Source organism: Condylura cristata, unplaced genomic scaffold (assembly GCF_000260355.1).
Source record: "Condylura cristata isolate star-nosed mole 26May11 unplaced genomic scaffold, ConCri1.0 scaffold00035, whole genome shotgun sequence".
In the NCBI taxonomy this organism is placed as follows: domain Eukaryota; kingdom Metazoa; phylum Chordata; class Mammalia; order Eulipotyphla; family Talpidae; genus Condylura; species Condylura cristata.
The window spans coordinates 1,928,092-1,950,527 of record NW_004567136.1 but is presented as its reverse complement, the minus strand read 5'-3'; the positions used below and the strand labels follow the sequence as shown (position 1 = coordinate 1,950,527).

The following is a 22,436-nucleotide window of genomic DNA, read 5'->3' as shown; positions in this document are numbered from 1 at the left end:
TTTTTTTGGCCAGCTAACAGAGATCCCATAGCAAAAATCCTGGGCGTGGACTATAGTGAAATGAAAGAAGACTCAGTTGCATTAAATTTTCTTGATAAAATTACCAAAGATGATCATCCTGCAAATGAGGTTAAGAGTAAGGTTGGCAGGCTGCTTAAGCAACTGGACCTGCACCTCCTCAACCATACTCTAAAACACATTTCACTGTGAGTCTTAAAAAAAACAAACTATAAATGGTGATTTAACATTTTATTGGAATAAATTTTAATGTATTACATGTATGTTTCTAGTTCTCAAAATTAAAATTTGCAGTTGACATGCTTAAAACATCCTGAGGTTTCATCTAATTCTGGAGACATCAAGTGGCTTTGCTATTTTCAATGCCTCCTAAGATTAATGGACAAATTATTAAATTATACTGCAAATGTTACATCGAGTTGTAAGGTTTAAAACTCATTCATTTTTTTTTCCTGCTCTTTCCTAGTATTACAGCATTATCATTACAAAGTGAATATTTAAATGAGTGCATTCAGTATTGCATTAAACTTGAGTCCCAGTCCCTTGATATTTTGACAGTCTTAAAGGTTAATAGTATGGCTAACACAAGCTTCATTGTTTGTTCTACAATTTTACTGTTTTAATTACATAAAAAAAGATATCCCCCTGGAATGCAAACTAGTACAACCACTATGGAAAACTGTTTGGAGGTTCCTCAAACTGCTAAACATGGAGCTTCCCTGTGACCCAGCAATCCCACTCCTAGGTATCTACCCAAAAGACACAAAAACACTGATTCAAAAAGATACCTGCACCCCCATGTTTATTGCTGCTTTATTTATAATTGGAAAAACATGGAAGCAGCCCAAATGCCCAAAAGTAGATGACTGGATAAAAAAGATGTGGTACATGTATACAATGGAATATTACTCAGCAACCAAAAAAAAATACACATGTCTTTTGCAGCAACTTGGATGGAGCTGGAAAAGATCATGCTTAGTGAGATAAGCCAGAAAGAGAAAGAAAAATACTGGATGGTTTCACTCATAACAGGAGTATAATGGGCCAGGCGAGAAAATAACAAAAATAATGAACAACCATATACCAGAGACATTTTGCAGGGGTGGAGTGGGGAATGGGATCAAAAACGGGGTGGGGGGGGAGAGAAGTGCACGGGATTATGGTAGTGGCACACGGGTGACTTGGTGATGGGAAACCCGCGGGGATTACAACTGAGATGGAAAAAAATGTATAAAACTGTTATTAAAAAAAAAAAAAAAAAGATATCCCCCCTGAATGTTTTCATATATTTCCTGAGAATTCTGTCTTAAAGTACTTGAAATACATTTCTAAATGTTTATTTCAGAATAATACGTTTAAATCCATCACCTGTTAAAAACGACATAGAGATGCTCCAGAGTTGCTCAGGAAAAGGGGAGCAAACGGTCCTGGAATCAATCGAATATACCTCAAGTTGGTATCTTCTCAGATTCATTTTATATTACGTTTATCTGTAATTATGTTCTCAAGCTACTTTGATCACTACATTAGAATGAAACATTTGATAATATGAAAGTTTAAGACTTGATCTTTTTTTGAAGAAATATGTTTTACAAAACTTTAGGTTAAGGAGCTCCTTTTAATTGATTGATAATTGGTTTCAGATTATGAATTTTCAAATGGATGTCGAGCCCCACCTTGGAGACAGATCCATGGGGAAATGTGTTACGTGCTGGTGAAACCACACGATGTCGAGACACTGTGCATTACTTGTAGTTCAGAAGGAGTGTTTTTAAATGGTGTAAGTAAAAAGCAGTATGACTATGGTGCTTAGCTCAGAACCCACAAATGCAGGCCTGCCTCCAGGACTGGAGCCCAGTGACCATAGAAAATTATTCTGTCTGTGGGATTCAGGCAGATCACTTTACTATATGTTTGCTGAGCAAATCCAAAACTATCCCAGAACAAGGCCCATTATTCCCCACTGTAGGCCCTTGAGTTAATCTTCTAAGAAACGAGCCATTCTGCTACTTAATAAAGTGAAAGCCTCTTAACATCATCAGTTCATTAATTTGTCATGCTATTATTATAGGAAAGAAAAGGCAAAAAAAAAAAAAGAAGAAGAAAGAAATGCAACTGTGAAGTAAAGCAGAAAGCAGTGACTGTAAGCTGTCATGCTAAGACTTGAGGAGACAGATGGAAAGACGATGGGGGGAGGGGTTTCCAAACGTGGAAGCATGAAAGAAGTGCCTTTTGAAGCCAGCCCCTGAAAGTCTAGGGAGGTGACAGGGCTGGGGTGAGGGTATCTTAAGATGTCAATGGAAAGACCCCACCCCGCCTCACCACCACGGAACTAGGCCCAAGACCTCTGAGGAATGTTTCTTCTAGGCTGATCCATTCAGAGCTCAGGTGGTGTCTGTGATTCTGGGGCCCAGATGTCTGGACAGTGGACACTGTCCAGGAGTCCTCAGGAACTCCGAGACGCATCTTTGTAAACACAAATGACTGAGCCTTGATGGGTGGTTGATAGTGTCTCTGAGGTGCTGTGATAGACCGGTTTCTGGGAGTGTAGGACCCTGGAAATTGGAACCAACTGTTGCTACTGGAAGCAACTGCCACCGCCAGGGGTGAAGGGTCACTGCTGTGGTGACTCAGTAGGACACTAGACAAATAGGAGGGAGCGTGGCTTTCTTGCCTCTTCCAGACGTCCTCTCACTTTTCTGCTGACTGAAGACAACCTCGCCTGGCAAAAGAAAAGCACACAAAACATAGTGTGCACGGTAGGCTTTGAGTCCAGAGATAAATGGCACCTCGCCTTCAGAATATTTGGATTAAAAAACACAATTTTAGTCTCGCCTATTCACTGAATCTAGGTAGGAGCTCAGCTGTCTCTTCTGCAATACCCTGTCCTCGGTAGGTATGGCCAGTGTGAATGCTGGCACTCACCCCCAGAATTCTGCAGGGCACAAGTCCTCGCAGGGAAACATTTGGAGAGTCGTTGCGTCTTGACTTGGGTGGGCGCCTGCATGCCAGGGGCATTTTCTAGATGACTCCTGACATACTTTTGGTGTTTTTCTTAGTGACCCAACACTTGGCATGTTTCTGCATGCAGGGCAGAAACAACCTAACTATGATTTTGCATTTAGTTTGTTTTGATGCTTTAGGGAAGTGAAATCTCCATTTAGGAAATAAGAGATGAAGAAAAGGAATGATTTTCTTTGACCTTACAAATGGGACATGGAGCCTTTGTTTCTGCTAAAAGCTATTGATCTACATACAACTTTGACATGAGGACATCTAAATTTACCTCTCAATTTAAAAAGTGAAAGGCAAGGAACATGAAACTGTATGTGACTGTCACGGCCCACAAAATGGTCTAGGGCCTCGTAGTCTGTCTCGTGGCCCCACAACACTGGTGGATGAGCGGGGCGTGAGCCAGCTGCTGTGCACACTGCTTCACCCACTGGAAATCAGAGGGATGGACTGAGCGGTCCTGCTCCCAAACCCGAGAAAGGTCCCTTGAGACCCTCTAGTCAAGATTGAAAAGAGGACGCCCCAGACATGAGTGAAGATAGGCAAGGGGAGTCAGTGTTCATTGTTGAGCAGAGTAGGGGATCAAGAGCTCTAAGGCTGCCTCTCTGGGTGTGAGGGACTCCCCGGGGTGTCAAAGAGAGTGGACTTGGGGAGAGCCCATTGTTGCTAGCTGTGAGGACCCACCAGCTGCAGCTCAGTGCTGTGCAGGGCTCCCCAGCATCTCCAAAGCAAACACCTCACGGAGACTCTGTGTCTGCAGCTGCCCTGCAAACCCAGCTGGTCTCAAGATCTGACGCTTCTCTCCCGGGTCTGCACCTCCCTTTTTTTCCCATAGCAGCCAACCTGATAAGCTGCGGAAAGATAGCTCAGAGAAGGTAAAAACAACAAGGAACCAAGGAAGCTTAAGGCAGTAGGTGTTCAGGCCTCAGAGTCATCAGGATTTTAACCTCTTGTTTACCTGCCCAGCGGAGCAGCAAAATTCTCGCAGCATCTTTGTCCTTGAGTCCTGACTTGTCCTTGTCCTGAAATCAGACAAGACTAGAAAAATGAACATGTTTGAAGCCTCACACTGGTATAATATTACAGTGTTATATAATAGTTAAGAGGGCATCGTGGAGATGGGAGAGAGAAGGAAAATAAAGGGGAACAGACAAAAGGGACAGGGACAGAGGCTTTTAGAACATGGAGAGACCGAGGGTCACTAAGGATCATAACCCTAGAAAATAAGCCTATAGTAGCCATGTGCCACACCAAACAAGAGCAGAGAGTTAAAAGCAGAAACGGGCTTTTTCTTGGTGAAATTCTAATCTCAAGGCCTTTTATGACTTCATCAGAGGCTCTTGAAGTCATAATATATTTTCATATTAGAGGATTGCAGAAGGAGGGAAGTTCTCACTACTTTTCTGAGCAATGGAATCACGTATGTGAAGGAGGGACTCAGTAAAGGCTTGCTGAATGAACGGATGAATGGCTGGATGAATAATATGGGGGAAGGGCTTTGCCTGAATCTTGCATGATTAACAGCTACCACATGGATCTTTAGAGAACAGATGTGCTTGTGCTGTGATCTATTGATTAGAGTTCTGTGCTGCTATTATGTTAATAATCGCAACAACTTTTTCTCCCAAAGGGCAAAACAGACAAGGATGGGGAAATTAATTATGAGAGAAAAGGTGAAATTTATAAAGACCTTGTTACATTTTTAAAAGACAAATCAGCAAAATTTTCAGAAAACATGTCCATACAGGTAAGTTTTAATCCTCTCTTTTTGATTTTCATCATGCATTATTGACTACAACTTTGTGCTCTCCATTTATTTAGGTCTTAATGACTCATCAGTATTCTGTAACTTTAAGTTAAGTGACATCTTACACATCTCTTGTGAAAACTATCTAATTATTTCACATTTGGGGGATATTGTTAATGATATTTTAAAAATTTCGATTTCTGACTTATGGCTACTATATAAAAATACACTTGGTTTTTATATATTGATTTTATATTCTGAAATCTGGCTAAATCTCATACTAGTGGTGTGATATGTATATGTCAGAGGTTTTTCTGTGTAATCCTATGTTGTGAATAAAATCAGTTTCCATGCAATTCTGCGTTTTTGGGTGGAGTGTCACAAATGTGGCTTGAAATTTGTGGTTTTTGGTATTGAATTCTTCTGTTTCTTTGCTGATTTTCCTATCAGCTGTTGAGAGAGGAATACTGAGTTCTCCAATTACAATTGTGGGTTTATCTATTCTTCCTTTTGCTGTGTTTATCAATTTGTAGCACTGCATATAGAACCATCAAAGTTCTCTTAGGACACTAAGAAAAATAATGAAAATATTTACCCATACTTTTTTATTCTTTCCCTTGTTCTTTTCTTCCTTCCTGATGTTGCAATTTTCTTTCTTTTATCATATCTTTTCTATTTAGTAATTTCTGAATTCTTTTTAGTTGGGCCACAGATTCTTTTAGCTCTCCTTATCTGGGATATCTTACTTTCTGGGATATCTTACTTTCCCAACTTCATTTCTAAAGAATATCTTCACTGGATATAGTATTCTTGGTTGACAATTCTTTGTTTTGAGGGCTTGAAAAATGTTCCAGTTCCTTTTGACCTCCATGGTTTATTATGAGAAATTTGCTGTTATTTTAATTGTTCTCCCCTTCCAAGTAAAAGCAATGCTGTTAAGAATTTTTTTTAATAGCTTTAGTTGTATGGAGTCTGCTTATTACGTGTCTTGGCATAGATTTCCTTGGATTTATTCTGTTTATGATTTGCTGAACTTCTTCAATTTATGTCTTTTTCCAAGTTTGGGGAAAATTCAGACATTCTTTGAATAGTTTTTCAGTCTCACCCTCTTTGTGCTCTCTTTCTGGTGCTCTGATGATACAAATGGTCAATTTTTAATTATGCTCCCACAGATCTTGAGGCTATAATTTTTTTTCAACCTGTTTTCTTTGTTATTCAGAGTGGATGATTTCTATTGCTCTGTCTACAAATTCATGGATTCTGTCCTCTGCCCTCTTCACCCTGTTGCTGAACCTACCCAGCGAGTTTTTATTTTGGTTTGCAAATTTCACTTTATAAATTTCTACTTGATTTTTTCTTTATAGCATCTATTTATTTGCAAGACTTTAAAATTTTAATTTATTGCATTTTCCCCCCCATACTTGTTCACTGAAGCATTTTTGTGATTGTTGCTTTATGATCGTGGCAAATTATTCCAACATTTATTTCATTTGGGATAAAGCATCTATTCATCATTTTTAAAATCCAAGTTGTGATCTTTCTGCTTCTTGGTATGATGAGTGATATTTTTTTATATGGTGCAGAAATTTTTGGTACTCTGTTATGAAATTTTGGGTTTTATTTAAGTCTTTTGTTTTAGCAGGCTTTCTCTTAGCTATATTACTGGTAAAGGTTTGTGGAATGCTGCAAGGTAGGACTAATTTCCTCAATTAATGTCATTGACAAGCTGGTATGTCAAAGTTCAACCTCCTGCCTAGATCTCTCTTTATACTACTTGACTGGGGAGGGGTGTTGTGCCTTACCACATGCCTTCCATGGGACCTGCAGTTAAAAACCCATGTGAGTTTAGCCTTTTCTGTTTGATGATGGTGATTTTATTACACCTTTCCTTTCTTCTCTAGTTTGCTGATGTGGTCATTATGTTGATTTTTAGTTTAATTCTATCATCCGAAGAGATTTTAGCCACTTTTAACTTGTTGATGTTTGTTTCATGGCCCAGGTTATAGTCCATTTTGGTGAATTTTTCCTGTGTGCCTGAGAAGTAAGCTGCTGTAGGGGTTTATGTTCCATAGCTGCTGGCTAAATCATGTTCTTGTCACAAAAATCTCTGGCTCATTTTCTATATTCTTAATTTTTGTCTGTTCATTTTTTGATGAATGAGAAAGATGTCTCCTAGTTGTGGATTTATCTATCCTTTAGTTCTGTTTTTGCTTCATGTATTCTGAAATTCTGTTGTTTGGTGAATACACTATTAGAATTATATGCTAAATTGGCATTTTGTCATGATGTATTGATGTATCTTTTCTCATCTCTGATAATATTATGTATTTTGAGATCATTTTGTTTACTTTTAATTAATATAGATATTTCTGCTTTGTTGGGGATTATTGTTTACATGGGATAGTTAAGTCCAGTTTTTACTCTTAGTATATTCATGTCATTATAGAGTGGTTTCTCTTTCAAACACAAATAGTTGAGATTTCCACTTTCTTCCAATTCTCTTCTGATTGAAGTTTTAAAAAGATTTTCTGTTGATGTACTCATAGAGCTAAATTTAGGTTTACTATCTTGCAAGTTCTTTGTTATTCACTCCACTTGTTCTTTGTTCCTTTCCACCTTTTTTTTTTTGCCTTTGGAATAAATTTGACTTCTAGAAAGGCTACCTTTTATGTATGTTATTAGTTCATCAGTTATGCTTATTTTGAAAGTTTTTAATTGCTTCCCTGGCCCATATAGTGTGTGTGTGTGTGTAATTTATATTGTCTATCTTTAAGTAAATAGTACATATTTTTACGAGTAACACAAGAAACTTTCACTGGTATTCCTCACATGCCTCTCCTTATCACTTGTGCTTTTGTTGTAGATTTTACTTTTAAGTGTTATGAACTCCTTAACACATTGATACTATTTTAGCTTTAGATAGTTCGCTATATTTTACAATGATTAAAAGGTCCTTTCTATTTATTTTTACCATTTCCTTAGATTTTTATTTCTTTGTGTAGATCCAGGCTTTTCTTATCACCCAAGTTAATTTTCCGACAACATGAGATAATTTAGTAGTGATAGCATTATAAAATTATTCTATTATCTTTTTAATAAGGAGAGTAAATTAAGTGACAAAGGACAAAAAGAAAAGGACCAACCTACTGAAGCACCAAAGACAGAGGAACCACCTGGACTTCGTAAATCTGTTGGTTTCCTAAAGAACACACCAGACAAGAACAAAATCAATCTGGTGAAGAGTCACCTGACCAAGAGATTGGAGCCGAGTCTGAAGTGGATAGCCACTGTTAATGTAAAAGAGTATGTGGATGTTTGCGATGGGAATTCCAACATCTCTGTAGTAACCACATCTGCCAAACTTTTCACTTAACTATTTTGTAGTAGAAAAGTACAGAATAGATATTTCTACCTCCCTTCATAATCTAAATCAGTTCCTTCCTGCTCTTCTTTATATACCAAAAAAGAAAATTTCATATTCTTTATATTTGCATACTTGCTGGGGGTGAGGTGGAAGCAGGAGGCTCTGGTGAAGGGATAGGATAGGAAAAACACAGTTCAGTCTCATGTGAGTTTGGGCACATAATAACGTGAGACAATCAGAGAGGAAATAGAAATGCAGCATTAGGGGCCTGGCTAAATAGGGGCTGGGAGAGTTTGGAATGATTGAAATTATGTGAGGTTCATTAATATGAGCCCTTTATATTAACAGAATGTTGAGTGTTTAAGTATATACTGCAAGAGGACTACAGCCTCAAAAATATTAACCACCTGAAGTAGAGCAGGTCCTGGTTTGAGGAATGTGTGAAATCTACAAAACTAGTTCCATTTAGGACCCTCTATTAAGAGGTGCCAAAGCGAAGATGAAGGGCTATAGTGCTACAAACGCTGAGTCAGTCAGAAGCACCTAACACATTTTTTTTTTCTTAACACATTTTTTAAAAACAGCAAACAGGCTTACAAGTTTCAGCCTATTTTTGATGTTCAGTGTAGTGACCTGATTGGGTTCAAAACTGGTCACTGGCTGGTCTGGAACAGGTCTCCATGGGTTCTGAGAAACTTTCCAATGCTGGATGCACTTCACACTGATTTAATGAAAACCCACTCAGTGCCAAAGACCCTTTAGACTCTGCAGCATTGTCAGGCAGGGAGATAAGAAAATAGGCCATTTTCAGCCAGGGCTGTGTACACTCAAAGGCTCAGAATGAAGGATTTCCATGCCACTGGCAGCCTGTGAAACCTATTCCTAAAACAAAGAAATTGTGGGCAAGATCTTTCTTCCTTATATCAAACACACGGTTGTGCTTGGAGGACGAAAGGGCCATCTCAGGTATCAGGACATTGGAACCCATAGGCATTCTCTGCCGTCTCAGAAAAGCCACTCTATGCATGCTCAAAATGTTAGAATTTTTTTTGCATTCATTTCTATTTTTATTTTCCTGTTGATCAGCATAAAGTAAATAATAGTCAATACTTTTTCTTTTTTAGTCACAAAAGTTCGGTACGAGCCAGCCAAGAAGAAAAGCATGCTGGGAAGCCTGAAAGGTCAAAATCCATCGGTTCATCTGGAAGACCTCAGTTAGTTCGGTATGTTTTGTTGACATGACCAGTTTTTTTTTTTTTTTTTTTTTTTAAAGATTTATTTATTTGTGCATACAGAACTGGGGTACAGGCCAGAGGCTCAGGGGCGGCGAGAGGCTTCACCAGAGACAGAGTGGGGAACAGAACAGGCAGATCGACGAAGTACACTGCTGAGGGGAGCAGCAGGTGTGTCAGGAGAGGTCTGCGATGCCATGTGGTCACCTCCGGGGCAGGCGGGAATCGAACTCATGCAGAGGCGGCTTTAGATTCTCAGTGATGTGCTTCAACCCGCTGCGCCACCAGGGAGGGCCAACATGACCAGTTCTTAAAGACAGTTTACACGACAGGACATTTCATGTTAGTTGCTATGCTTCTTCTTTTTTATTTTATTTTATTTTTTTTAACATTTATTTATGTATACAGAACTGGGTACAGGCCAGAGGCACAGGGGTGGTGAGAGTATTCACTGGAGGCAGGGCGAGGAGCAGAACAGGCAGATTGACAAAGTACACTGCTGAGGGGAGCAGCGGGTGAGACAGGAGAGGTCTGCCGCACCATGTGGGTCACTTCCAGGGGTGGGGATTGAACTCATGCTGCAGTGGCTGTTCATAGCCTCACAGTGCAAGAGAACCAGTCCCTTGTACCACCAGGGAGCCCCACTACTCACTAGTCTATTAGATGTCTGTGTCATCTACAGTAGAGCTACCCAGAATGAGGTAAAAATGAGAATAGTGAGTTTCTTCAAATCCATTTAAAGATAACCTTTTCATGTAGAATTACTTGACATACAGGGACTACTGAAATTGGTGAACCCCACAAAAACAACTGAATTTACTGCAAAGAGCAGTAAATTAACTGGTAGGAAAATTAGACTCTTAACTTGTCTGTGGTCTCTGAACAATCATGTGATGGCAAAGTCAAATCGTATTTCTGGACTCACTCTTCTGACCACCAGTGGCTTGCCACCTCTGAAGTGATATACATTGTTCCTGAAGTGATATACAGCCCTAGCAGAGTGCTCACTAACTTACTCAACTTTCAATTTGACAACAAAAATGACATCTTTGGAGAAGGTCAGCTACTCTGATCAAGGGTTCAAAGTGGTGGTGATAAGAAATGACAGAAATTTCACATTACTCTCTGCTCTCTTGGCAACAACCAAACTCTAAGACACAGAACTATGGGTATGCATTTGGGGAGTTCAATGTAATAAGCTATTTCATTTGACTTTTTATTTACTTTTTACTTTGAAGGAATTATAGATTCATAGACAGTTGCAGAGATAGTAGAGAGAAGGTTCATATAGCCATCACCAACTCTTCCCTAATGATGGCATCTTGCACAGCCGTAGCACAACATCAGCACTAGGAGATTAACATTGATAGAGTGTATATGTCTTGTTCCCTGTTGTTTTATCCTATGGAAATATTTATGACCATGTAATTAGGATACAGGACCCTGTGAAGCACCCTCCTATTACCTTTAATTGTCACACCTGCTCTCCTTTCACGGCATCGTTCAAGGCTACCATTCTATAATTTTGTCACTTTAAGAATATCATATAAGTGAAGCATACATTGTTAATATTTTTTTATTTATGATGAATTTATTTATTTATTTATAATAGTTTACTTTTACATCATTTTGTACATTTTTTTTATCTCAATTGTAATCCCCGTGTGTTTTCCATCACCAAGTCACCCATGTGTGATCACCATAATCCCGTGCACTTCTCTCCCCCCACCATTTTTGATCCCATTCCCCACTCCACCCCCACAAAATGTCTGTGGCATATGGCTGTTGATTATTCTTATTATTTTCTCGCCTGGTCCATTATACTCCTGCTATGAGCGAAACCATCCAGTATTTTTCTTTTTCTTTCTGGCTTATCTCACTAAGCATCATCTTTTCCATTTCCATCCATGTTGCTGCAAAAGACATGTGTTTCTTTTTTTGGTTGCTGAGTAATATTCCATTGTATATATGTACCACATCTTTTGAATCCAGTCATCTACTTTTGGGCACTTGGGCTGTTTCCATGTTTTTCCTATTGTAGATAAAGCAGCAATAAACATGGGGGTGCAGGTATCTTTTTGAATCAGTGGTTTTGTGTCTTTTGGGTAGATACCTAGGAGTGGGATTGCTGGGTCGTAGGGAAGCTCCATGTTAAGCAGTTTCATTGTTAATATTTTTTAATCACCATAGTCCTTTTGAGATATTTTGAAGTCGTCGTATACCTATTGCTTGTCCCTTTCTATTGCTGAGTAAAATTCCATGGTATGAATGTCCCACTGCTTGTTTAATTATTCACCCATGAGGGAACATTTTAATTGTTTGCAGTTTTAGCCACTAAAAATAAAGCTGCTATGAGCAGTAATACACAGATCTTTGTATGAATGTAAATTTTCATTTCTCTAGGATAAATGCCCAGTGCTGACACATATGGAAATTTTGTGTTTAGCTTTTTAAAAAGCTGTCACATTTTTTCCCTGGAACTGTACCATTTTACATTCTCACCAGTGATTCTGTAAGTGACTTAGTTTCTCTGCATCCTCAGCAGCTATTGGTATTGCTGTGTTTTTAATTTTAGCTATTCTATAAGATATATAATGACATCTCACTGTGGTGTTAGCATTTCCCTAATGGCTCATGGTGTTGAACAACTTTCACAAGCTTACTGCCCTTCATATGTTTTGTAGCTAAAAATCTCTTTGTCTTTCACTCCTTTCTAATTGGATCATTTGCTTTTTTAGAGGTTGAGTTTTGAAAGTTCCTTACGTATACTGGGTAGCCTTGCTTGAATAGGCACTTGCAAATACTCTCTCTGTCTCTCTGTAAACTTGTCTTTTATTCCTCTTAATAGGGTCTGTCATAAAGCAAGTTTTTATTTTTGATGAAGTCTAACTTATCAATTTTTTCTTACATTATGGGTCATTCTTTAGGTATCATGTCTAAAAACACTGCATGAAACCCATGGCTCTGAAAACGATCTCCTATGTTTTTTACAGAAAGATTTTACAGCTTACAATTTATATCAAAGACTATATCCTACTTTGAGTTTCCACCTTTGAATTGCTTGGCATTTTGGTAAAAAATCAGTTGGGTATACTAGTGTGCAGTTATTTCTGGGTCTCCAGTCTGTCCCTTTGATTTTCAGGTCTCCCTTTTGCCAGTACCACAGTCTTGATTACTGTAGCTAAGTAGTAAATCTTGAAATCTGGTAAAGTGATTCCTCTCACTTTACACTTAACAAAATTATTTAACTATACTAACATCTTTTATTTTCACATAAATTTTAGAGTAATCTTACTATACCTACAAAAAAACTTATTGAGGATTAGAATGGAATTTGCATTAAACCTTTTTTTATGCAGGCAACCTATTTATAATACTTTGTGTAATTTAAAGTCATACAACATACTTCCTCAGCACATCTTCCACTGAGACATCCTCAGCCCTCCACCGTAATCCATGATGCCTCTGCTTTCTCCACTTTTGTTAATGAATTGTCCATAGATGTTTGGGTGTATTTATGGGCTCTCAATTCTATTGCATTGGCCTGCATGTCCATTTTAATTCTCCTACGATACTGTTTCATCACCAGAGTTTTGTAGTATAGTTTGAAATCTGGGATTATGATGGCACTGCTCGCTCTCTTTTTTGTAAGATTCAGTGTCTTTTGTATTTCTATATTGATTTCTGTATTGTTTGTTCCATTTCTCTGAAGAATACCACTGGAGTCTTGGTAGGGATTGCATTGAATCTGTATCTTGCTTTGCCATTTTAAGAATGTAATTCTTCCAATCTCTGAGTAGGGAATATCTTCCCATTTCTTTGTTTCTTTTAACAATGCCAAATAGTTGTATTTGTTGAGCTCTGTCATCTCTTTTAAGTTTACTTCTGTGTATTTAATTCTTTTTATTGTAATTGTAAACGAGACTGTTTTCTTGGTTTCTACTCTTCCAACTTGTGTTTGCATATAGAAACACAACTGATAATCTGCAAATTGATTTTTACCCTGACACTTGACTATATTGAGTTCATGCTTTTATATACTATAAATATGTGATATATGCATCATATCTATATTACATTTAGATATGTTATTTGTTTTTAGAGTATTCATGGTTTCCTGTGTATAGTATCATGCCACCTAAATAGGATAGTTTTACTTTTTCCCAATATCTTTTTTTTTTGTCTGATTGCTGTAGCTACAACTTCTAATATCATGTTGAATAGTGGTGGTGAAAGTAGACTTCCTTGTCTTGTGCTTGATCTTAGGAAAAGCTTTCAATTTTTTACTATTGAGTATAAACAAGTTGGCTCTTGTTTGTAATACATTATGTTCAGCTATGTTCCATGTAGCCCCTGTTTTTTGAGTAATTTTTACCATAAATAGATGTCAAATTTTATCAAGTGCATTATTTGCATCTATTAATATGATCATACAATTTTTCCATTTTTTAAAAAAATTCGTGTGGTGAATTATGTTGACTGATTTTTGGATGTTGAAACAACTCTGTTCCTGGGATAAATCTTATGTGGTCATGATGCATAGCCATTTAGATGTATTGTTAAATTAGGTTTTCTGTGATTTTTGTTGAGTTTTACATTGTGTTCACATGGATATTGTTCTTTACTTTTTGCTTATGCTTTTATCAGGTTGACATCAGTGCAATGATATCTTCTTAAAATGTGTTTGGAGCATTCTTTCTGTTTTTGGGAAGGGTTTCTGAAGTATAGGTATTAGTTCATCTTTGATGATCTGGTAGAACTCAACAGTGATATTGTTGCTGTGATGATGAAAGCTGTCTAGCATAATTGCTACTTGCCACTACTTAATTCCCTTGTTTATGTCTTACTGTTTTCTTTATTGACATTGTACCCAGAATAATACTACTGACCTATACCTGCTATAGAGACAAGGGTTTGTTAATCTTCTCTCACAGATCTTAGGAAGTATGTTCTAAACCTTAGTAAATATATATATCCCTGCTTATGTACCTGTTGCTGAAATATTAACACAACCATGTCCATATGCTGAAGCATAAATATATTTCCTGTGTGATGACATTTTATTGTCATTGTCATTCTTAGTAAGAGTGCTGAGAAGATTGAGGAAATTATTAGTGAGAGTTCCTCAGAGAGTGAGGAAGATGAAGAACCACCTGATCACCGACAGGAAGCAAATGCAGATTTGCCATCAGAATATTGGCAAATTCAGAAACTGGTGAAATATTTGAAGGTAAGACAGACCTTTTGTACCCTTTTTGCAGAGTTTGCTTTCCTAAAATGTATACTTGGCTTCCAACTTTATTATATTTCTTTCTATGAGGCTGGTCCTTACCCCTGCTATTATTTAAGCATGTAAGGGGTAATGCTCTGGAACAGCCAGTCTTCTATGACTGTGGACAGACAGTGGCCATGGCAGCCAACAACAGTGGTTTTTAGTGCAGTGTGGCAAAGAGCATGGTATCTCGAAGTTGGGCTTAGACTGATTTTTAAAAAGATTTATTCATATATGCATACAAGAACTGGGGCACAGGCCAGAATTCACCAAAGACAGATTGGGGAGCAGAACAGGCAGATCTACTGAAATACATTGTTGAAGGGAGCAGTAGGCGGGTCAGGAGAGGTCTGCTGTGCCATGTGGGTCACTTCTCTGGCCAGGGGTTGAACTTGTGCTGCAGTGGCTGTAGATAGCTTCATAGTGCTGCACTTTAACCTGTTGCTCCACCAGGGAGAGCCTACATACAAATATAGTTTTAAATTATTCCTTAACAAAATTTAGGGGAAAAACATAATAAGAATTTAGAAAGGAAATACTGACAGTGGGGTCAAAAAAGGCATCAAGGAAAGTAGGTGCCATGGTGTGGTCAGTCTGCTTTGCTGGTCACTTCCACACCCTGCAGGTATGTTTGTTGCTAGCAGTGAGTATTCCTTCATAAACACATAGCGATGAGTTTATAGGCACAGAAATACATCCTATTAGTGGTATTTCAATGCAAAACACATTTTGGAAAATCATTACATTTGAAATTTCAGCCTTGTCAAGCTCGCTGGGAGAGCTGAACATTCTATGTGTTGATATTTCGTGTTTAAATATTTGCATTATTATAGATATTGTGTATTGCACAAAACTTGTTCTTCTTAAGTAACTTACCAGCAGATGTGCAAAGAAAAGATGTGGCTGTGTGTTACAGAACATTCTATCATGAAACCAGAAACTGATCAAAAATCTGAATTAGCAAAAATAGCATAAATTTCAATGGCCAAAGCAGACACAGGGCAAGCAGAGAAACTCTCTTGTCAGTAAAATATGAAATGAACTTTTATGAAGCAGATCCTAATGTCCATCTGGACGCTGCTTTTGGAAGCCTCTTTACAACGTGACCAATGTCCATACAAAATTAAAGAAATTTTTCATTCACATCTGGAATTTTTGTCATGAAACAAAAATAAAGACAGTGTGTTAGGACAGTGAATGCTTTGTGTATTTTAAATTTCATCTTAAGAATAAGGTGAATAGTAAATATTTTTACATCATCTTTCAGTGTTTAAAATGGCGTTTCTGTGGCCCTCATTAACGTGCGTCAATGTTCCTTCCTTCGATGCTTTCTGTTACCAAGTATCAGGTGGGGCTCATTTCTACACTTTATTGCAGTATCATTTTTCTCTTTCACATAAAGCCTCTGAAATCTTTAATGTCTCTAACACAAAAATTGATTCACCTTTTTGATATTGTGGCAATGACGCACTATTGCTGTCATGCTTATGAGAAGAAAATGTAGGAAACAGTGATGAATAGCGCATGATTTCAGGCATTACCTTAGGATACCTGGGGGTTCCAATTCTGTGTTCCAGAAGCTTGAAGACTCAGCTCTTTTGGGATTTGGAAGCACTTAAAGTGGAGCACTGGGTGGAGTTCGTCCCGCGCACGCCCTTGGGTGTGGCCTCGTGCACAGGGCGCAGGGCCGGCGGACCACCCAGCTCACACAGCGCCTCAGTGCAGAGACCTTCCCACAGCCCCTCGAGCCGTTACATCCACTGATGTCCACTGACATTGGAGAAGGGACTGACAAGAGTCCTTTGCTCCCAGCACTTGAGAAGCTTGAGCACATGAACAGGGAGGCTCAGACATGTTTTTGCTTTTGTTTTTTTAAGGAAGCTGGGAGGATAACTGTTCTTTATCCAAAGAATTCAGATCTATTAACTTCATTTTATTAGTGAAAGTAAAGAGTCAAAGATGGTAGAAACTTCTTCAGGGGGACCAGGAGCTAGAGGATAGAGCAGTTGCAAGTGTGGACTGGGATTCCAGAAAGTCTTCAATGGAGGTAGGTTTGTGCCACTGACACAGGCAGTGGCCTTGGGAGCTGATGGACTTCTGTAACTAGCAGGACCTCACTGGGCAGGCTGACACATGCAGCTTCTCACAGGCTGGGATTATTAAGAACATGAAGTGAAATCTAGCCAAGTCCTCAGTCCATGTTGGCAATGATCATTATTCCTGTTGTATGTTGTCACTATAGAGAATGTAGGACATGGTGTTCTGCTAACCCACCCTGCTGCCCTCCACTTCTGCTTTAATTTTTGTAGCAATCACTAAGGGCCGGGAAACATAGTGAGTTGGTACATTGAGGGACAGACGCTTAGCATCATAAGATATAAATAACCCTGTTGTAAATGAGTATAACTAATCTTGGTGCTAAGAGCAAAAGAATTTTCTCCCTGAGGACTTAATGGGGCAAAAAGCGAACAACCTACTCAATAATATCTTGACACTGACGATGGCAGAGAAAGTCCCTTCTAATATTCTAATTACTGAATAACTATCTAGAGTTTTTTGAACTATTTACGGTAAGTCTATAAATTTTCAGTCAGAAAGGGATGCACTATTTCTGTCCCAGAACAGCTAAGGAAAACATTTATTGATGAAGTGTTACTTAAGCTCGCACAAGTTATTCACTAATAAATCATGTGCAAATGTGATACTTTTGGCCAGACAGTAAATTGCTTGGAATTATTATAGTTCCCACAGGTAGATAGTCTTAACATAGCCAGTGAAAAAGTATATCGCTAAATGATTTCAAGGTTTCTGACACAGATAAGTGTGTGATATGAAGACTCAAAAGGGCATGAAAAATCTGTGAAATGCATAATTGGATGTTGCTAGCTAACCTCAAAATAACTACACCTGACATTTTAATTTTTAAAAGATTATATCTTACGTGTAGAATTAAACTAGCAGAGAAATGTTAATGTTGACCTGACTTTCTACTTAACCATTTTCCAACTACAGCAATGTCTGTGATTGTTGCATAAAATTTGATGGGCTCATTAATACCCAAACTGGTCAATGAACTACAGCTTATTATTTATCCAGAGTCATGAGCTCAGATCTTGGCACATAGGAGGAGGGAGTTTGCATTTAATTATTTGACTTTGATATATGCTCACTTTAACTTGCAATTTTTATATGTGTAATAGTCTTTGAATCTGAATGTGTAAAACACAGCTTAATTTTTTTTTTAAAGATTTATTTATTTATGCATACAGAACTGGGGTACAGGCCAGAGATGTGGAGGGTGAGAGGCTTCACCAGAGACAGAGTGGGGAGCAGAACAGGCAGATCGAGGAAGTACACTGCTGAGGGGAGCAGCGGGCGTGTCAGGAGAGGTCTGCCACGCCATGTGGTCACCTCCGGGGCAGGCGGGAGTCGAACTCATGCGGAAAGCCGTCTTAGATTCTCAGTGCTGTGCTTTAACCCGCTGCGCCACCAGGGAGGGCCTTAATTTTTTTTTTTTAAAGATTTATTTATTTGTACATACAGAACTGGGGTACAGGCCAGAGGCTCAGGGGCAATGAGAGGCTTCACCAGAGACAGAGTGGGGAACAGAACAGGCAGATCGAGGAAGTACACTGCTGAGGGGAGCAGCGGGCGTGTCAGGAGAGGTCTGCCACGCCATGTGGTCACCTCCGGTGCAGGTGGGAATCAAACTCATGCGGAAGGGAAGCAGCTTTAGATTCTCAATGCTGTGCTTTAACCCGCTGCGTCACCAGGGAGGGCCACAGCTTAATTTTTAAATTAACGAATATGTTGCCTTTCTACTCCCAGCCTCCCAACTTTTCTTGTTCCTCAGGGCTGATGATTCTATATCCTAATTCTAAACTCATCAATAAGCTCCCTTCTCAGCTCTCTTAGTGAGAAACACATTTTGTGTTCTATGGTCCTTGTGGTCCCACTCGTCTGTCCTGTCAGCTAGACCTTGTATCCCTACATTCATTCTGGGTGTCTCTCTAAGAAGAGAATCAAATCTCTCTTCTTGCTAAGTAAGGTATGTGGAGAAAACCCCTTCTTGAAATGGTAGGTAAGTGGGTGGCTTTTTGCTTGGAAAAGTGAATTTATGAGTCACGTGTATTATAGAGTATAAAGGAATATTCTATTTGACAGTGGAGATAAATTGATCATAGAAGGAGAGTCGCATTTCATACTTACGTTGATGTAAGTGACCTTAAGCTGAAGATTTTCTGGACCCAAGGTTGAAAGCCTGTTGAGATTCTTTTGTATGTGGATTGAAGGTGGATCAAGCATGCACTATAAATCACAGGATCAGAAAATGCAAGAGAAAATTGAAGAGTGAGGCCAGGAAAGGTTGGTCTGTCTATAGGTGGTTTGGAGGGCCTCAGAGACTGGGTTAGAGTTAGTCATTGTCTTCCCTGTAGGTACTTCCAAGGTCTGTCACTTGAGGATGAAATCTACCCTGTCTTGTCATCAACTCCTCTTTGGCAATGTTAGTGAGCACATTTGGAGATGTCTGCCTCTCCTCTCCATTTATCTGGCTTTATCCCAAGTGTCTGCTGCAATAACGGAGGAGATAGGGTTAATTTCTTCAGAAACAGGGGATACCTGTTTCTGCCCCTGAGCTTTTGATCAAAGGCCAGCTGAGGCAGTGGGCTGGTGAAAGCATGGAGAGAAAGCTGTCCAGTGGAGGTAGCATGCAAAGCAAATTCCAGCGGGACAATATCGGAGGCCCATGACTAGGGGTTGTGTGACTAGAGAGGATGTGTGTGTGGGAGGGGGGAGGGTTGGAATAGGGTAGTATCCTTGGAGGTAGCAAGGAATGACGAAGAAAGAAGGTGGCCAGTTTACAAGGAAGGTTTGTGGCAAGTTAAGTTTGAAGAGAGGGAGAATACAAATATCAATAGAAATGCCCTTATAACAGCTGAAAATAAAGAAATGGGATTCAAAGCTCCCATGGGGAGCTACCATTTTGGAAGCCAGAGGGATAAATAAGCCTGAGGAGAGTATGTGAATATGTGTGCCTGTTTTTGTCCTTTTTTTCATGCTGAATGTGCTCTCTTGGTAGTTAATCAGAAAATACCTGCCTCTCACTAAAGTTCAGGCAATCATTCTGGATCAAAAAAAATTTTTTTTAAAGATTTATTTATTTGTGCATACAGAACTAGGGGACAGGCCAGAGACACGGGGCAGTGAGAGGCATCACCAGAGACAGAGTGGGAACAGAACAGGCAGATCAATGAAGTACCCTGCTGAGGGGAGCAGCGGGCGGGTCAGGAGTGGTCTGCCACACCATGTGGTCACCTCCGGGGTAGGCGGGGATGGAACTTGTGAGGAAGTGGCTTTAGCTTCTTAATGCTGTGCTTTAACCTGCTGCACCACCAGAGAGGGCCCTGGATCAAAATTTTTATGTTAAGCTGGTGGTCTTAAACATGAATTTGCTATCTTATAAGAAAATTGATTAATCGGTCTTCTTTTGTCTTAAATGGCAATTCATTTGGTAATTTTATGTAACTTGCTAGCAGATAGAAGAGATTGACTGGAGGACGATTAATTAGGAAAGTTTGAAGCAAAAAGAGAAAAAGGCTATTTTAAAATAGTTTCTTTCTAGTTGAAAACCCCTACACACTTAAACAGTGAGGAGCTAGATGACTGCAAAGATGCTGGACTTCTCAAGTAAATTCACAAATGTGGTATTTGAATGTCAGTTGAGGCTGTTTTTGGCCTCAGGTTCTAGGGGGAAGGGTGATGTCCTCTGAACGCTGTTGCTCAGCTGTCACTAGTTCCGAGGACAGAGGTGTCCATGGAGGCCCCCTGAAGCGTCCTCCCTGTCACGCTGTGTTGTGAGGTGCAGACTCCTTTATAGTTACTCACCTGATCAGCTTCAGAAAGCATCGGTGTTGATTTCATCTCGCATGTGGGCCACGGATCTTGCTTGTCTGTCTTACTAATTCTAATTCTGAATTTTTGAGCAATGAAAAATGAAAGTATTTGGTGGCTCTTTGAGCTTAACAGTGGTCTGGTCAGCACTCCTGAGCAATGTCTAGAAGACATAGAAATCTCAGGAGGCTTCCGAGACCCCAGAGCATCCTCCTTGACATGTTTTCAATTTCCTCTTTTGAAGGGTAGTCTCTCAGTAGAAACATTTTAAGACTCGCAAACCATTGTTTTTGTGGGGGTGAGTTGCTTAATAGTCTTTGACTAACATTCACTCACACACACCATCGTAATTGGTTAAAAAGTTCTTCTAAGTGGTAATTGGGAGTTGTATGTTTTTCATCGCAGGAATTTGATATCCTTTGCAATCAATTGCAGTTAATTAAATTCCTTTCCCATGACTTAGGTTTTGGGTGTGGCGTGGCAGCTACTGTGATCCTGTTTCATTGGTGGAAAAGCTGAGATGTACTTTGCTCCAGGCCACACAGAAGGCGGCTGCTGGCTGGAGGGTGTCCAGAGCCCGAGCTTGATTGCCAGTTGCCTGGTGGTTCTGCCTCTGGTCAGAAACTCAGGACCCAGGAGAGCTGCAGCCTCTGCTGCTGTTTCTATTTTTTTTTCTCTAGTTTGGTTTTCTTCTTTTGAGTAAGAGACTCGGTGGGAGAATTTCTTTCTTTCTTTCTTTCTTTCTTTTTTTTTTTTTAAGATTTATTTATTTATGCATACAGAACTGGGGTATGGGCCAGAGGTGCAGGGGCGGGGAGAGGATTCACCAGAGACAGAGTGGGGAGCAAAGCAGGCAGATCCACGAAGCACACTGCTGAGGGGAGCAGCGGGGGAGACAGGAGAGGTCTGCTGTGCCATGTGGCATTGGAAGAATTTCTTAACAAAGGAATTCAGTGTTCATTTTTGGAAAGTCAGTCATAGAGTGTGCCCCTCTGCTAGGTTTTTACCTTAGAGAGATGGGGAAGAATGTGCCAGTGCGGAATTATCATGTCGATTCTTTTAAAAATGGAGAACAATGATTACTGGTTCATGTGGGTTAATTTTAAAAATGTCTCAGTGACAAAGGACAAAAGGAAGATTTTTGGACTTAAAGCAATTACCCAGTAGAAAGCATAACATATTTAAATCCTGTGCTCTAACCAAGCTTGTACTTGGAGTTTGCATTTATGCTTTCTTAACTAATTTTTATAAGAAGTGAGCACATTATAAAATATTTGGATTGCTTGGGATGTGTGTTATTTATATGTTTCTATTACCCCCCCCCACAAAGAAAGATTCCCCCCCCCTTTTTTGTTATTACAAAGGAACTGGTTGGAAGTGATAGGGGCTTCTCATCTCCACAGGGGAATCTTTATTCCAAGAATAAAAAAAATAACTTTTTTTGGTTTTGACCTTGAAATACTCCATGCCTTGTGGCTATTGTAAAAGCAGGGTAATAAAATACAGCTCTCCTCAGCGGGTATGCCCAGATGAACTGTTGAAAAATGACAATATTAAAGAGGAGGTTTTTATACTTAACTCATTCTTTCATCCATGTGTTTATTCATGAATGTGTACTACGAAATGACCCAACTGGAATGCAATTATATGATACACACATCTAGCAATCGTAAGATTTTGATTGGGAAGGATTTTGATCTCTCAGGAAGTTTTATATAGTGATCTGAAAAGGGAATTCATCTTGTAGGAGAATTTGTTGCCAAGTGTGTTTGCAGCAACACTATTTATTTTTTGTTCCTCAAAATCTACTTTCTGCCAAAATTTATTTGAAAGACTAACAAAGTTGGAGAAAAGTAGTATATTGCCTGGTTCCCGGTTTGCATGTCACTAGGCTGCTGA

At 39.2% G+C, this 22,436-nt stretch overlaps 1 protein-coding gene across 1 annotated transcript in view; it reads left to right on the top strand.

The window, feature by feature from the left end:
• ARMC4 (armadillo repeat containing 4) overlaps positions 1 to 22,436 on the top strand; it is a 105,058-nt gene that overhangs the window by 7,257 nt on the left and 75,365 nt on the right. Inside the window, exons 3-9 of the mRNA XM_004692947.2 lie at positions 14 to 206; positions 1,364 to 1,470; positions 1,662 to 1,798; positions 4,661 to 4,777; positions 7,878 to 8,080; positions 9,266 to 9,364; positions 14,456 to 14,603. Coding sequence (XP_004693004.1) covers positions 14 to 206; positions 1,364 to 1,470; positions 1,662 to 1,798; positions 4,661 to 4,777; positions 7,878 to 8,080; positions 9,266 to 9,364; positions 14,456 to 14,603 — 1,004 coding nt within the window. The remainder of the gene's footprint in view (positions 1 to 13; positions 207 to 1,363; positions 1,471 to 1,661; positions 1,799 to 4,660; positions 4,778 to 7,877; positions 8,081 to 9,265; positions 9,365 to 14,455; positions 14,604 to 22,436) is intronic.